The following is a 17,000-nucleotide window of genomic DNA, read 5'->3' on the forward strand; positions in this document are numbered from 1 at the left end:
CGGTTACATACAGTAAGCTTAGTACTTATGAAAGAGAGGTGACAAACATATGCGCGTGCAATGAGTCTTTAAATCAAAACGATTATTTAGCATCTTACCTCGTTCTCTGTTAAGATCAGGACCGCGGACAAAGTTGGACTCATATGAAAACATTCAGGGGTCTACAACGGTCAGTGGGCCTACCGCCGTCACAATTTGTAATGCATAGGGGCCTACTGGAGAATTGTTGTTACGCCCCACAAATCCTGCCGGCGAGCCTGGTTAATACCTAACATCTTACCCTCACAATATATTTATTTTATCTACTAAAGAGAAGCCCAACACAAAACATCAAAAGACCCAAGCGGATGCACTTAAATGCATATTTGTGATGGTTTAAAAAGCATATAAACGGCTAAACTTCAACTGTGGAGGGGATTATGTCCTATCTTTCATTTGGCTTATTGGGACTTTTTTCAAGGGAGATTTTGTCCGAGGGGGAATTTGTCCTGGGGGTGGGAGGATTTTGCCTGTACCACGTTTTTGTATGTACCCCGTTTGACTTTTTCGATATTGCCGAAACGACCCTTCAGCTGACTGAAACTCAAGAGCAGTGAGACAAACATTCCAGTAGGCTACGTGCCTAAAATGCATATCGGTGTTTTGCGGATGCATTTGTCTGCACCAGTTGAGTAAATTAATGATTGGCGAAATCAGATCCAAATCGTTTATAAGCATCAGAGCAGGTTTCGGTTATAAGTTTTCGGACAGGACATTACCCTACATTTAAAATGCTTTCTTGCCCGATAAATTGAACTCGGGAGAAAACAATGCCGATACGTATAATCAGCCGTGGCAGCTATGATGCTACTGCATATAAGTAAAACATAACAATTACTAAATATGTCCCATATCAGCTCTTTTAGTACTCGATCATTTGGTTTAACCTACATACAGGTCTATATAACACAACAACAACAACAGTATAATAATAATAATAATAAAAGCTATTATTATAATTATTATTGTAACACTATAAGTAGCAGTACTGACGATTTTATATCGATTTATATTAAGAAGAAGAAGGAAAAGAAGGAAAAAAGAAGAGTGCATGCATGTGTGAGATTTTAGAATTTTTAACGTAGCCTTAAAAAGTTTTAGTCTGGCAGTTTTTAGTGATGTCAAGCACTATGGCATCATATCACAAACGTGTAGCATCATGTCCCACGCAGTTACATTCTCCGACCAGTCCTAACACTAACTTTGTTAATGATGAGCGCCAAGCGAGACAGCTGTTGGTACCATTTTTTTAAACAAAAGTCTTTGGTATTACTCGGCCTGGGTTAGAACCCACGACCCCTGCATCCGAGGCGGACACTCTAACCACGTAGAACACCGGAGCAGTAAGAAGAGGAAGAAGAAAACGTAATATCGTTCATTCAAAATTGGTATATAGATTCAAAATAAATCGTATTATCTATCATTAGTATGAATGAAGAAGAAGAAGAGGTAGCATCGATTACTCAGAGTTGGTATATAGATTCAAAATAAATTGTATCATTAGTATGAATGAAGAAGAAGTAGCATCGATTACTCAGAGTTGGTATATAGATTCAAAATAAATTGTATCATTAGTATGAATGAAGAAGAAGTAGCATCGATTACTCAGAGTTGGTATATAGATTCAAAATAAATTGTATCATTAGTATGAATGAAGAAGAAGTAGCATCGATTACTCAGAGTTGGTATATAGATTCAAAATAAATTGTATCATTAGTATGAATGAAGAAGAAGTAGCATCGATTACTCATAGTTGGTATATAGATTCAAAATAAATTGTATCATTAGTATGAATGAAGAAGAAGTAGCATCGATTACTCATAGTTGGTATATAGATTCAAAATAAATTGTATCATTAGTATGAATGAAGAAGAGGTAGTATCGATTACTCATAGTTGGTATATAGATTCAAAATAAATTGTATCATTAGTATGAATGAAGAAGAAGTAGCATCGATTACTCAGAGTTGGTATATAGATTCAAAATAAATTGTATCATTAGTATGAATGAAGAAGAAGTAGCATCGATTACTCAGAGTTGGTATATAGATTCAAAATAAATTGTATCATTAGTATGAATGAAGAAGAAGTAGCATCGATTACTCATAGTTGGTATATAGATTCAAAATAAATTGTATCATTAGTATGAATGAAGAAGAGGTAGTATCGATTACTCATAGTTGGTATATAGATTCAAAATAAATTGTATCATTAGTATGAATGAAGAAGAGGTAGCATCGATTACTCACAGTTGGTATATAGATTCAAAATAAATTGTATCATTAGTATGAATGAAGAAGAAGTCGCATCGATTACTCATAGTTGGTATATAGATTCAAAATAATTCGTATCATTAGCATGAATAAAATTCGTATCATTAGTATGAATAAAACTGCAACAAAATCTAGGAACCAGTTTAACTTAATTTCAATTAAAACTTGTTAAAGGCTTTATACGAGTATGATTCAAAATGCCCACCATACGCACACACGTTTTATCAACTTACCTAACTTTTAGAATGCAATTTGTCATGAAATTTACAAAATTTGAGTTCTGACAGCAGGAAAATAGCGTTTCGTTAGATATGTAAGCATTTGAATTAGATATATAACGCTAAAACCTATCTTATATAGGTATGAAACACAGCCGGACATAAACGTTTTGGATCTTACAATGGTGGAGGAAGAACCCGCGAAAACCGCGGAAAAAACGACCGACCCACGAGAAGTTACTGACATGCTTTCTCACATATCCACATTGGCTGAATCCGAGACTCGAACCCAAGCAGACAGAGGTGAAATGGCAGTGATCCGTAACGGAGAGCGCTTTAGACCACTCGTCCACTCGGGGCCCCCCGCACAGTGAGACATTGATGGTGATCCGATAGTGAAATCTGTGACCCAATGTACAGTGTTTTCTTTATTGTCCACCCACCCCCTCAAAAAAAATAAAAATAAAAACAAAATGCCGGATAACCGATGACAAGAACTTCACCGTCAGTTCATCTTTGAAGGTATTATTGTAGAATAAGACATGATCTATTATCATTTGGACACAATGGAAAGTTCAGTACTGAGAACCAAATGTAGAGAATATGTAGAAAACTTAATTGTGACCTGATTCATCAGCGGATGCTTCCTTGTTTCTGTAAATCAAATACTGTTCCATTCTTTAAGTTGTACACCACATTGTAATTTCAATATCCGCAATACATTTACATGGATTGGTTTGAAACGTTTATATCACAATTTTTTACATCAATTAATGATAATTTTATCTAAATTTGGATGATTGTTATCTGGTAAACACTGCAAATGACGGAAAATCGTACATTGTAAATATCTACAGTCACTTTGAATGTCAAGAAAGGAGTTTCTTAACTATATTTTAATGTCTTTTGACCAAGGAAAAGTGTCTAAAAAATCACCAATAGCTTATTTATATTAACACGAGAATGTAACTTACATTTCGAATTCCAATGTCAACACTATTCAAGCAGCAACATTTGGATCGATATTGGAATTAGCATAATAGAATTATATAAAGTCTCTATTCAAATAAATTCAACATGCTCGATTTAAATTCATACACCTATAAGAATGATTTATTCCATTGGGATGGGGCATCATGACTTCCACATGAGTAAGTCGTGAAAGATATTAAAGTGGGAGAACTGTGAAATGTCCACATAGATGTTGCATGTTCATGGTGAGAAAAACTTCAGTGATATCAATTGAAAAGAAAAGTTATAGCAAGGACATAACATTTTTAAGAATGAATTATAATATTCTTTTGATTATATATATATCAAGTATTAAATATTCCGAGGAAGCGTACCCATTTTCAGGCAGGTATTCTTTATGATATTTTCCTTATCATGATGGTAATCATATTTTTATGTATGTATTTGAAATTTATTGAAGGAATTTGAGCTAGGCATTAATAAACTAACATTTTGCAATATGTATAATTGAATTGTTAGTAGCTTAGAGTTTTATTATTATTATTATTATTATTATTATTATCATTATTGGTGGTGGTGGTGGTGATGGTGTTATTGTTGCTGTTGTTTTAAACATATTTTCATTTATTTTTAGTCAGATTTTTGTATCTTTAAGCGGTAATAAAATATCAATTTATTACTTATTTCGATTTTCATTAACACTCAAGTAGACTATTGCCATCAACAGAAAATAAACATAATCTCTCGGATACATTAAAACATAAGAAAATGTTTCAAAATTAAACGTAAGGAAACTGCTAGTGATTATTCACTCCATAAAACTTAGAGTTTAATCTGTCGAATATGTGAAATTAATAAGAACAAAAGTCTCTTAATTTAGTTGTTGATCAATTTTGTAGTGGGGTGATTTGCTCTTGCCAAGCTTATTCGCCTACAAAAATATTTTACATAATGTGATGTAATTGCTAGCACCAGGCATGTCCTAATAACCCAAACTGATCTACCAGGGTCATTAAAAACTGATATTTCACAACTATAAAAGTAGCACAGATCAGTCAAATTTTTTTCTCGATGCAATAGGTTCAATGTCTGACAATTCATTAATATGACAAAAAGCATTGGTAGAGTCGTACATTTATTTTAACACACTTTCCTAATATAGTATCTTGTGACATGTAGATCAATTAAAACCATCTGTGCATACCAAGCCAGACACTCAACGTCAGACACGTCCATGGAATGAACATAGTGCAAATGACACACAAAATGTATTGTGCAGTACAAAACAATACTGCATCCCGTCACTAATACAACTGTATATGTGCTTGAGAGATCAGTCTCCAAAACATATCGAAAGTTAGTCTATTCTGTACTTCTTTAACTCAGCCATAATTATAGCAGTATGCACACATTTGTGATGTGTCATGGCATTATTTGCATTATTTGTTAATAAATATATGTGCAAGCATTGCCTTTCCCTATACAATTCATCCTCTGTTCTTGGTATGCGGGGACATGTCCAACAATGCAACTTGCATTAGGCAGCGTTATGTACTAGTAAACCCTCGTGCCAAACTTGAGTTAATAGTCATAGTATTGGCTGTAGCTAGGAGATGAAGAGAAAATTAGTAAGCTAGTCTAAGTTACCGGAATTATCAAACTGATTCCATCTTGAGACCATTTAAACCAAACGAGCTCCAACAAGAGCACAGTTTGAGTTGAACTATATCCATGAATTTAATAACCCATAAGGAGCAAATTAAATACAAGTATATATATATATATATATATATATATATATATATATATATATATATATATATATATATATATATACTTAACTTATAAGATTTAGATATCACCAATTAAAGCAGAAAAGATTTCGTCAACAAAATTTAGACAATGCATGAAAAGAAACCTTAGAAAAGCTTTCAAACCTTGAAACAATTTATTTTGTATATATATATATATATGGGAATATAGCATAGTTTTCTGCTGTCTACTTTCAGTGTGTACAGCTGTTGGGCATATTGGAGTGCCAAAACCATCATTTTACGGAACGCAACAGTGGGCAGGCGTTTCAGGATATGACACAGGTAATTATCATCCCTTCCTCCCTCCCTCCCCTCTTTCTCTTACTCTCTCTCTTTTCTCCCTCTCTCTGTCACTCACGCACACATATACACACGCACGCACATGTATCTGTATCATTATTATTATTATTACTATGATTATTATTATTATTATTATTATCATTGTTATTATTATAACTATTATTGTAGTATTAGTAGTAGTAGTGGTAGTAGTTGTAGTAGTAGCAGTAATGCTAGTATTATTATTACTGTTGTTATTGTTGTTTTTATTGTTCATACTCCCACCTTAAGAGGAAAAGCAGGAACACTGAAGTACTGTTTGCTACTTATTTGTTTGTACGAATGTAGATAAGTACCTACGTAAATCTTCACTACACCTCTTAGGATGAGAAGCATGCAGCTTGTATTAAGGTTGTGCTGTAGGTGCGCCAACACTATTAGAACGCTGAGTCGTCTGACAAGGAAACATGGTAGGGTCATATCGCGTAAGTCATACAATCACATATACACTTAAACGGCAACTAAAGATGAATCTTTATATACGTTAACATTTGTTTTAGGAAAGCACATGGTAACAAAAGTTAGCCAACTTGTCGATTTACCAAAATCAGAACTTAAACCCTGCTTGATAACTATTTATATATCCTTCCAAAATATACCCTTGAAAAGGTTAGAGGGAAAGAACATGTATATAAATTATATGGGTAACCAAAGCAAGCACTTTGGGTATTTGCTGGTGTACTACTTGGATATATATATATATATATATATATATATATATATATATATATATATATATATATATATATATATATATATACGAGGTTTCAATACGCCTTTAATACTTTATATATATGCATCTTTGTATCCCTCCATTCATTCACCCATTTTTCTCTCCAATTTATCAATACATATTTACATATACTTGCATAGAATGTACCCTCTGGGAGTTACTTATCTAGAATGTACCCTCTGGGAGTTCCTTATCTAGAATGTACCCTCTGGGAGTTCCTTATCTAGAATATACCCTTAGGGAGTTACTTATGTAGAATGTATTCTCTGGGAGAGTTACTTATCTAGACTGTACAATTAGGAGTAACTTATCTAGAATGTACCCTCTGGGAGTTAGTTGTCTAGAATATACCCTTAAGGAGTTACGTATCTATAATGTACCCTCTGGGAGTTACTTATCTAGAATGTGCCCTCTATGAGTTACTTATCTAGACTGTACCCTTAGGAGTTACTTATCTAGAATGTAGCCTCTGGGAGTTCCTTATCTAGAATGTACCCTCTGGGAGTTCCTTATCTAGAATATACCCTTAGGGAGTTACTTATCTAGAATGTACCCTCTGGGAGTTCCTTATCTAGAATGTACCCTCTGGGAGTTACTTATCTACAATGTACCCTTAGGGACTTCCTTTTAGGTGATACTCTCGAGAATTACGCTCTAAATTGACTACCTTTACAATGATATGAGTTCAACTTTATGCTGGAATCCTCTTAATTTATAAACGCAATCATTTGTTCCTTTTTTAAATAACAAGATAACACAGTGTGGATTTGGACGTGGGTTTCCTTTACTTCACTGTCCAAAAGAGTAATTATTCCGACTTTACCATGAATTTAGGGAATATTATTCTTTCGATAAGCAGAAGTAATGTCAAATGTCCTTTCAAGAATTTTGTTTTTCTAGCAGCGGCAATTATTTAGATCTTTCACTTGCTGATCAGCTGAACATTTGGATTTCACATATATCAAATTCAATTCAACATTTTTCCATTGCATTTTAGACACTGCGTACTTAATTAATGACCCTGATACGGTATTTCCATGTTGTGGGGTCATAGAAGAATGGGATGCCTATGTCAAAGAAAACGGAACCATCAAATTTGACATCTGGAGGTCAGCTGATGGTATAAATTTCAAGCTAGTCGGTTCCAACGAGTTATCAACTGGTGAGTTAGCACACAGACACAGAGACAAACACACACACGCACGCACGCACGCGCGCGCGCGAATGCACACATGCACGCACACGACGAAACAATGATGTGACTGAGTTCGTTTTAAGGCGACGATCTGATTGGTCGAAACAACACACATAAGTCATGCAAAATATTTCCAAATAGATACTGGTCTTCTCAAAATATTTTTTTTTTAAAATTCAAAAACCGACTTGGTTGGAACTAATGCCCTGTGTATTCAACCATATTTTCCAAATTTCTTTAGTAAGGCAGAGCAGCAATATATAATAACAACAGATAATGAAAATGGATAAAAAGAACACACATTTCAATGCCTTGTTTATTCTCTCATCATAGTCAGAAATGACCCATTATGACATTATCAGAGGTAAAATTGCAACGATCTTCATTAGTGAATTTTGCATATTGCCAAAGCATGTGAAGTTTGATTGTTAACTTCCGGTTGATTGTTTAAGATGTTTAGAATCACACACGCACTCACACACGCACACACACACACACACACACACACACACACACACAAAACTCTGACTGTATAATATTAATTTCTATCCAGTGCTGCATTATCATGCGCTTAGGAATCGTGACAATAAGTGTTTTACCATCACGGTTTTACCGGAAGGAAATATATCGTTCCTACGGATTGCAATAATATGGCTTCCATTATAAACAGATTTGTCTGAAATAGGACTAATTTTGTACTACCTAAATCGGTCAAGTGACTGGTCAGGGTAGGGTCAGAGTAGTGTGCACAATCGATGATGAAAATGCTATGAAAGTGTTGAATACATATGGAATTACATTTGTCCAAAGTAGCAGATACAAGTGGTGGTATTACATTTTTTTCCCCATAAAAAGGCTCCTCCAGCCCCCTCACGTTTTCAAACCAATATGGTTTCTTGATACCAGAATGTAGATAAACGAATTATTGTTTATTACTGAAATAAAACGTACTTAAATATATATGCATGGCGTGAGGGAATAATACACACCCATGTATGAGAGGTGATTGAGTAGATGGATCACTGTGGTAGGAGCTGCATGAAGAAGGTTTGTATTTTTTTTTATTCCCTGTATATAAGTGCTCATTACTTTACAGGGAATAATGGTTAACACTTGTACCACTAGTACATATATATTATATTCCAATGCTAAACTCAAGACAGAATTTAATATTGTCTACTTGAGAGAGAGAGAGACAGAGACAGAGACAGAGACAAACAGAGAGAGAGAGAGTATATTATTGTAACCTTTTTCTAGATATACACATATATAGATGCACACAGTTATACACACATACACATACATATATTCCTACACGCAAACACAGATATATGACACATTAATGACCATGCACATGTACATGCTACTACTAGATTCAACATTCACTTATTACAAGTTTCATACAGTAACTATTTTCTTTACTCATTTGATAATAATTACATTCTGTTATCATTTTAAATGATTTTTTCTTCTCTTATTATCAATCACTTAATAATAATAAAAAAATACATAAATTAGGAGACAAATAGTATTTTAGCAATTTAATACATTAACGCTTTTGAAAATATTCTGCTTGTAAGATGTGTAATTATAACTACTACATTTGTCCTCTCTAATATACCCAACAACAAAATAAATAAGGTCATATATGGTTAATTTTATACATGGACATATCTGACCTTATGCCAATAAATCAGTCCTACACATGTAATGATACTGACTTAGTGATTTAGGGGCAGATATCGCCTATTTAAACCTGCAAAGCTCTGCAGAAAGTTTTGTCGGCACACATTTTATATATGTATATTTTTTACAACTGCCTGCATGGTGGGCTACCGTCGTCTGAAGGGTTGTTTGGTGATATGTTCATAATATTTCTGAATCGAATCCTAAGTTTCTCGTCTTGTAGATGCACAAGGAATAGTTCAACCCTCTGTCGTGTCGCCACTTTGAAATTCGCGCTAGATATGTCCATTGCCAAATAATTGGCAAGTGTCTACACTATAAGCAGGTGTGTTCCGGAAAGATCTACATGCAGTAAAATTGTATATTTGAATAAACAGTGACATCAGACCCAAACATCGTCTATCAGTATCAAAACTGATTCGGGGGTTGATTTATCGGACTAATCTGAACTTAATTAAAATTGTAGTTGTGATTTGAAAATATAGTATGACTCAGTCAAAAAGATGTTGCTATAGTTGTCATTTTTCATCAAACTTTTTTCATGTAAACTAGATATATGAATATTACTTGTCTGACATGTAATAGAACCTCAATTCTTTATTTTTAAATTAGCCATGTTTTGGTGCTTCATTGTTAAATCTACATTTATAGACATACGATTTCAGTTAAAACAAAAGGAGATTGATCGCTGTATCTCTGTTGTTTGGATCTATTATACTAAGAATAAACTCTCTTTTTGAAAACTTGGAAAGTGTACAGACGATTACATTTACTCCTTATCCACCCGATAAAACTAGAAAGCAATTGCTAAGTTTTGGAAAGTTAAAAAAAAAGATGAGATAATGTCTCTAAGGAGTCATTACATAAAGAACACATGATTTTAGGGACTTTTCTGATTTTGTTAAAACATGTATTGGTTGGTAAATGTATATGCATCTCAGTTTAGGATGCTTAACCAATTTAAAAGGTAAGAAAACGTATTTATTACAGACACTCTCATCTATAAACTCATATTCTTGATTTCATTTCAATACTGATGTTGGCCTAGAAGAATTAATTTTTAGTTTTTTGGTGTATACTTTTACAGCCTTTTTTTCCTTAATCAGCAAAATTACAGATTTATGTAAAAAAAAATGGTTCATATACATTCGAATTAATGTTTATATGAAGTTTGTTGGAAAAAATAAATGACTCTGAGCATACCTTGAAACTCTAAGATGTTGACATGCAATTCAAACGTTTTACAGAAATCATCTATGTAAATCCATGAACCGTTTTCATTAACTAAATTATTTACATACAAAATTCAATTTGTCACCCAATACATCTACGTAACACTAGAATTTCCAATTTTAATATTTGTATTCAACTATATTGGAGCTAAACAAAATCCTCAGGGTGAAGGTTTGTAACATTTACATGCAAAGGTTACGCCCAGGAACACACGGGGTAGAAACTAAAGTAACATTTGATCTATGCTACCAGTTCGGTGCTTCGGCATTGAATGCATAGCGAAAGAGAGAGAAGGCACGGTACACAGAGAGAGAGAGAGAGAGAGAGAGAGAGAGGCCAAAATTTGAGTATGAGGGGAAAAGTCTTTCGGCCGCTATGCGCATATATTTTTTATTTAGAGATATATACATATACCTATGACGATAGCTATACATTGATAAAATAAGTTCATTTAGAGGAATGTGGTTGAATATCATGCAGATGGATAGTGTACTATGAAATCTTAACAGTATTAAGGTGGAGACTATTCCTGAGATTTTTTCCAATGGGCTTACAGTTCTTCGTCAGCCAGTACCAGCAGCGATGCCTATTCTGGCACCACTCCAGGAGCGTAAACTACCAATTTTAGTACCACGTGGCAAACGCATTTTGAAGCCGGCGCCTTCGCAAAACATGAGCGAGAAGCAAACGCCGTAAACTTTCTTAATGGTATGGCACCTATTGTACATGATATCAACTCTAGGGTGCTAAAACCCTTGATGGCTTAAAGTTTGGCCTCGTCCTTACAGGCGCATCTGGCTTAGAAAACTTTCATAGTGAGCAAGCCATTATACTCTTCACAGATGAGACCGAGGAGCAGGCTGACCAAGCTCATTTGGTCAAATTTGTGTACGTTGAAAGTTACATACGCGAATTGTATGGTTGGGCATTTGCCCGATGTGAAGAGATTGACGTGTGTGATACAGTACAGCCGATTTCAAGATCTATATCAAGCAGTTAACAAGGTTGACCAAACCAGGAAGTACCGTCATATTCTGGATGAGCTTGACTTTACTGGCATTGGCTTTCCTGTCAAGTTTAGTATGAACCAGATTGACTACCGCAACGAGCCTAAAGTGGGTAATGCCTTTGGTAAAAAAGGTGGCCTCTACTCACAGGGTATAATACTGCCACATATTGATGACCTGTTACTGACTCGCAAGAACGGTATGTGACGGTGAACAGAAAAGAGCCACTCCATCTGGATAACAAACTTAAATAGACAGGTATGGAAGCATAGGAAGGCATAGGGCGAGAAACACGCCTAACAGTCTTTAGCCGTCGAGATCTATTGGAATCACACAATAAAAAAGGTCGCAGTATAAGAGAAATGCCAAAGCGGGTGTCCTTACCTGATGTAGGCAGCGCAAACTCCATTCTCGCCTTCCTGAACCATCATCAACAGATAGGTGTTCTTTAGAACATCTATGTGCGCTTTAAAGAACTGAAGGTTCTAGTGGAGTCACTGCCAACAATCCTTTGGAAAGTAGAAACACAAGTTTTGTTTTCTTTTTCTTTTTGAACCATATCCCATGAAGCTTTTTGCTTTACTTTGCGGGACTATCCAATCATCCATTTTTATACTGAATAAAAGATGCTGTTGCCACATTCATCCAGAGTCTTCATCATGAGCTAGAAGAGATCAGGGAGGTCGTCCGACATCTCACAAAGATGGTGTTGAATGATGCCGACACAAACGCATTTAAGAACGTTACTGACTGCCATGTCTGTGGGAAGAAACCGAGTGCCAGAACAGTGCCATATTACCGGAAAATTCCGCAGATCGTCCCATCAATCATGAATCTCAAGCTGAGTATCTACCCAGAAAAATTAGACATGCATTTCGTTATGCATTATATGCGTGACTATGATGGCCACCTGATTATAGAAAATACCAGAATAAATAGAGGCTACCAGAATAACATCATAAAAAGCACCATTCCCAACAATAATGACACAAACAAATGACGTTCTCATCAGGTCAGTTGCATTTCTTGACAGCCCTCAGTTTATGAACAGCAGCCTCGAAATGCTGGCTGCCAACATACCCAGGTTTGCAAATGCCGCCACTGCATAACTTTCATCTTTCGAAGCTTTCAGCACCAGAGGCTGTGATTAAATATTTGTTCTGCATGGGCATTTACCTATATGAATACATTAATAGCAGAGAGGGATTCGAAAACCACTACATGCACTGTAAGTATACTTTTACAGCAACTCAGCTGTTCCAACACCAATGCTTGGATTCAACCCACTGTTATAGTTGGTCAGGTATGTGTTGTGATGCCCTTGTGAAGAAGACTAGTGTCAGACTTCATCTGCTGATAGATGCACCTTTTTTGCGAAGGAAAACCTTTGTGGCATTTCGATAATAAGCTATTCTCATTCGAAAGCGAAGAACCCGTGTTATGGGACTATGAAAGCAAAATGCCAATCTGATGGAATACTTACTTGAAGCAAACAACCTCTACAATGGTCTACGACACAGGTTCTTCCATCATTAATTAGATATTCACTCGATCCATTTCACTGCGTTAGCGAGATTGCCTCCGTTTCAGCTGATTCAACAAAGGGCAACTTTTTTGAAGTCATCTTTAGAAGATTTATTACGCGCACAACAGCTGTCCTCTGGATCCTAAAATTAGGATCGTTCAGAAGGAATGTCTGAGCGAGTGCCAGCGCGATATAGTGAGCAAACCGGGAGTACATCAACTTAAAACTTCAAATTAATTCAAAGCCTGTGAAATAAAGGAGTGATACGTAGTTCACTATCGAAATCTACAGTTGCACATAAAACTTGAAATACATGAAACCCGGTTTACAGAACATGGGAGTTTACCAATGCCCATGCATGGTCTCATGCATACAGCTCAAAATTAATATTAGGCCCTAATCGATAACAGAGTTTGAAGAAAACGATTTCTTCAAGCTTATGACCACATAGAACTTTGCGGAAGCTGCCTCATGTGTATGTAACGAAGCCTGAGGATGAGGACGAGGAAGACAAGTTGCGTGGAATGGATGCCGACCATGAGTTTCAGTTGAGAAAAAAATCGTCACCATATATTAAAATAAAGCTAACCTGACGATAGCCCAACCAATCCACACGGGGGGAGAGGTAGGTGATCCTCGACGTGAGTAGGCCGTTGATGTACAGCTTTTACTATAACAGTATCAAGGCCATGTATATGGATAATGGTGCGGATTCGGACTGCCGATGTATATCGCGACATGGCTGAGGATACCAGCCTCTACAAAACGAGCGAAAACCCACGTAAACCTCAGTTCTACAGAATGTCAAACAAGATGATTGTGGGCAAGTTTGAAAATGAATGTGCCGGCCAGCCAATCGCCGGGTGCTTGAGCCTCTGCCGCAAGATGTAAAGCATTTTGCTTGCAATGCTGGCAGAGATTATCAAGGCTAAAGACAAATCACAGACGGTAGTGAAAGCCAACTTCCTGCGCAGCTTTTACCAGGAGATTCTTCAAAGAATGAAACGAGTTTTATTAAACTCTGGCCGCCATCCGCAGCGACTACTACGAAGTATGTGCCTAATGCATAAACAAGATTAGCCTGTGACTACCGGAGCTTAACAATGTAAATCAATTTTGTATCCCTATTTTATTAAAATGTCTAGACTTGATTACTAAATTGCATCAATTTATATATATATATATATATATATATATATATATATATATATATATATATATATATATATATGGGTGTGGGTGTGGGTGTTCTCTCTTGAACTTTGCTAAGTACCATAATTCCTGCATCTAAAAAGACAACTTTAGCATGTCATCGACATAATCCTACGTTTATGAAGGGCATTATCTCAGGATATTACTTATGAATTCAATTATGCTCATCATTCAAGCCTTCTTAGATCACCCCGTAATAATTTATCCTAGAATTCAGCAAAAACAAACGAAAAAATTAAATACCGGTCATGCAATGATCAAATTCGTCTAGGGCACACATCTCTAAAACTGAAACTGCTGTACTTCCAGTAGATGTCACAATTGCTAATTGTGACGCTTTCCGATGTTTGTGACATTACAAGGTGTTCATGTCCCTGGTAAATGCGACATTGTTACATTTTCTTGCGACTTTACATCTAGTATCACCGGTATGTGTCACTATATAATCAGAGAAACAACTGTGTCTGCTGCAGTCAAAGAGGCACGATATTGATCTGGGCTTTCTTAGTGTATCACGTTTAGTATATCAAACAGTAATAAAAGTTGCTGTCTGAAAATAGTAGGTACAAAACATAAAACTTCACATTTTAACTGTTTGTAAGATTTCTTATCTTTCTCTATATATGCTGCCTTTAGTATTCAATCCGTATGATACCATTATACTGTTTACATTTCTATTTTCTGCATTTTTGCCTCAACAGTGAATAGTCCGGGAGAAGTAGTTTACCCTGTTCCGTCTGGAGCTCAATACACGGTATATCCTGGAGACTATATAGGATGGTAATAAAGGATCTCGATTGTTTCTATCAGTCATCAATATTTTTTTTTTCTCTCTCTCTCTCTCTCTCTCACACACACACACACACACACACACACACACAATCATACACACACATAAGCACATACTTCGCTCTATTTCGCATTGATATATATCTTTAAGTGTGTATGTACTTTATGTTCTTCATATTTGTATTATATTATATGCCGTTATTACCACTCTACATTTATCTGTATTATATGCTGTTTTACCAGTTTACATTTATGTGTTCTATGCCATTATTACCACTTTCTATTTATGTGTATTCTAAGCAGTTATTGACACGATAAATTTATCTATATTTTATGCCGTTATTACCACTTTACATTTATCTTTGTTTAATGCCGTTATTACATTACATTTGCATGTATTTGATAACCAAATTTAAAACGTTTTGGATTGTACATGCGTGATATAGGAGTGTGAACATACAGTATTGCAAAAACACAAAATACCCACAGACGTGGTATCACAAAACTGAATAATCCTATGTACGGAGTGTTCTTTGCTTAACAAGTATTTAAAATTACATTTATTTTCTTACATTTTAAAGGTACACACCATTAAAGGAAATGATGGCTTACACTCCCAACATTACTGGTGAAGCAACTGACGTACAATTTTTCAAGCTACGTCCGAGTTCCTTCTCTGTGGGTTTGTCGTTAGATTGGTCAATGGCTGAGTCGCAACCAGGCTACACATACTTGGTCAGGGCAAGATATGGTATCAGTGAGTACTCATATCCGTCTTATGCACATTATCTGGTCCATCATGCAAATTGCATTATATAATTTGTCACTTCCGGTGATCATTCCTTCGTCTGCATTTTAAGATAGTTTTATCTTTGTGGCAATGTCATGAAAAAGATATTTTAATTTGGAACTATTTTTTTGTTGTTGTTTGGATTGATGGCGTAGATGAAAGCTGTCCCACCAATGTGTAAAAATACTTGTGAGAGTACTTGGAGATATTTTAACCCCTGGGGTTCGATGTCTGAAGTAAAACATTTGCGCACAGCAAAACATGCGCGATACTTAATCTTACGTGATCAATTCATTGTCCATAAATTATATACCAAATACCTACAAATAATGTTTTGAATAAAATGAATCTTTAAGCAGCAGTTAGGATTCTAATGTTTCAATGAAGCTGACATCACATTATCGTGGCCGGCCAGAATGGTACAACCGGTCTATAGGATTATGTATATAATATATATGCCTATCCTTGGATGGTCTCTCAAATGACCGAATGTATACTAGCTTATGTTTTAATTGTTATTATTTTTACATGCGACATTAATAGAATGTTTTTATAAACGCATCTCATATTTTCGCTGTTACACAAATATAAATTCAATTCATAATACTATACAATTTCTAAGCATAACAATTGTGGTATGTATAAAATAGCACTTATAATAATTAACACTAAGATCTTTTTTTTTACACCGCAGATGAACCTCCTACGTTTGTGAACCTGGATGCCCAGATCACGGTTTATCCTCCTAAACCGATTGGCACCGTCATCTATACAATTAATGCGACCGATCCTGACATCTCAGATATTACGATCACACAGCTCACATACAGAATGATCAGCGGAAATGAGTTTTTCTCATTCAATCCAACCACAAGTATACAACTGTTATATCTCTCTGCTCGTTCTGGTTGCTTTGTCCATAATAATCCGATATGCATGTGTGTCTGAATGTATGCATGCTATTTATGCATGTATATATAATGCCATATAATGTTACATAATGTAATGGTTTGTTTATAGTCTCTCTGTCTGTGTGTAAGTTTGAATGTACGGATAGATACATGTATGTATAATAATAATAATAATAATAATAATAATAATAAACTATCTTTAACGATGATAACACATTTGGTCATGGCTGACCCATCTGCCATGTGGTCCTCAGTTTTTGTAATC

General features: G+C 35.4%; 1 protein-coding gene across 2 annotated transcripts in view; it reads left to right on the forward strand.

Annotated features, from left to right (window-relative positions):
- The first annotated feature begins 3,731 nt into the window (after window positions 1-3,731).
- Window positions 3,732-17,000, forward strand: part of LOC149805087 (protocadherin Fat 3-like) — a 71,989-nt gene continuing 58,720 nt past the window's right edge. For both annotated transcript variants that reach the window (XM_089947242.1, XM_089947234.1), the window contains exons 1-6: window positions 3,732-3,885; window positions 5,511-5,597; window positions 7,385-7,549; window positions 14,947-15,025; window positions 15,616-15,791; window positions 16,519-16,698. In XM_089947242.1, coding sequence (XP_089803368.1) covers window positions 3,738-3,885; window positions 5,511-5,597; window positions 7,385-7,549; window positions 14,947-15,025; window positions 15,616-15,791; window positions 16,519-16,698 — 835 coding nt within the window. In that variant the 5' untranslated portion in view covers window positions 3,732-3,737. The remainder of the gene's footprint in view (window positions 3,886-5,510; window positions 5,598-7,384; window positions 7,550-14,946; window positions 15,026-15,615; window positions 15,792-16,518; window positions 16,699-17,000) is intronic.

Source organism: Sinohyriopsis cumingii, chromosome 2 (genome assembly GCF_028554795.1).
Source record: "Sinohyriopsis cumingii isolate HCF-2022 chromosome 2, ASM2855479v2, whole genome shotgun sequence".
In the NCBI taxonomy this organism is placed as follows: Eukaryota; Metazoa; Mollusca; class Bivalvia; order Unionida; family Unionidae; genus Sinohyriopsis; species Sinohyriopsis cumingii.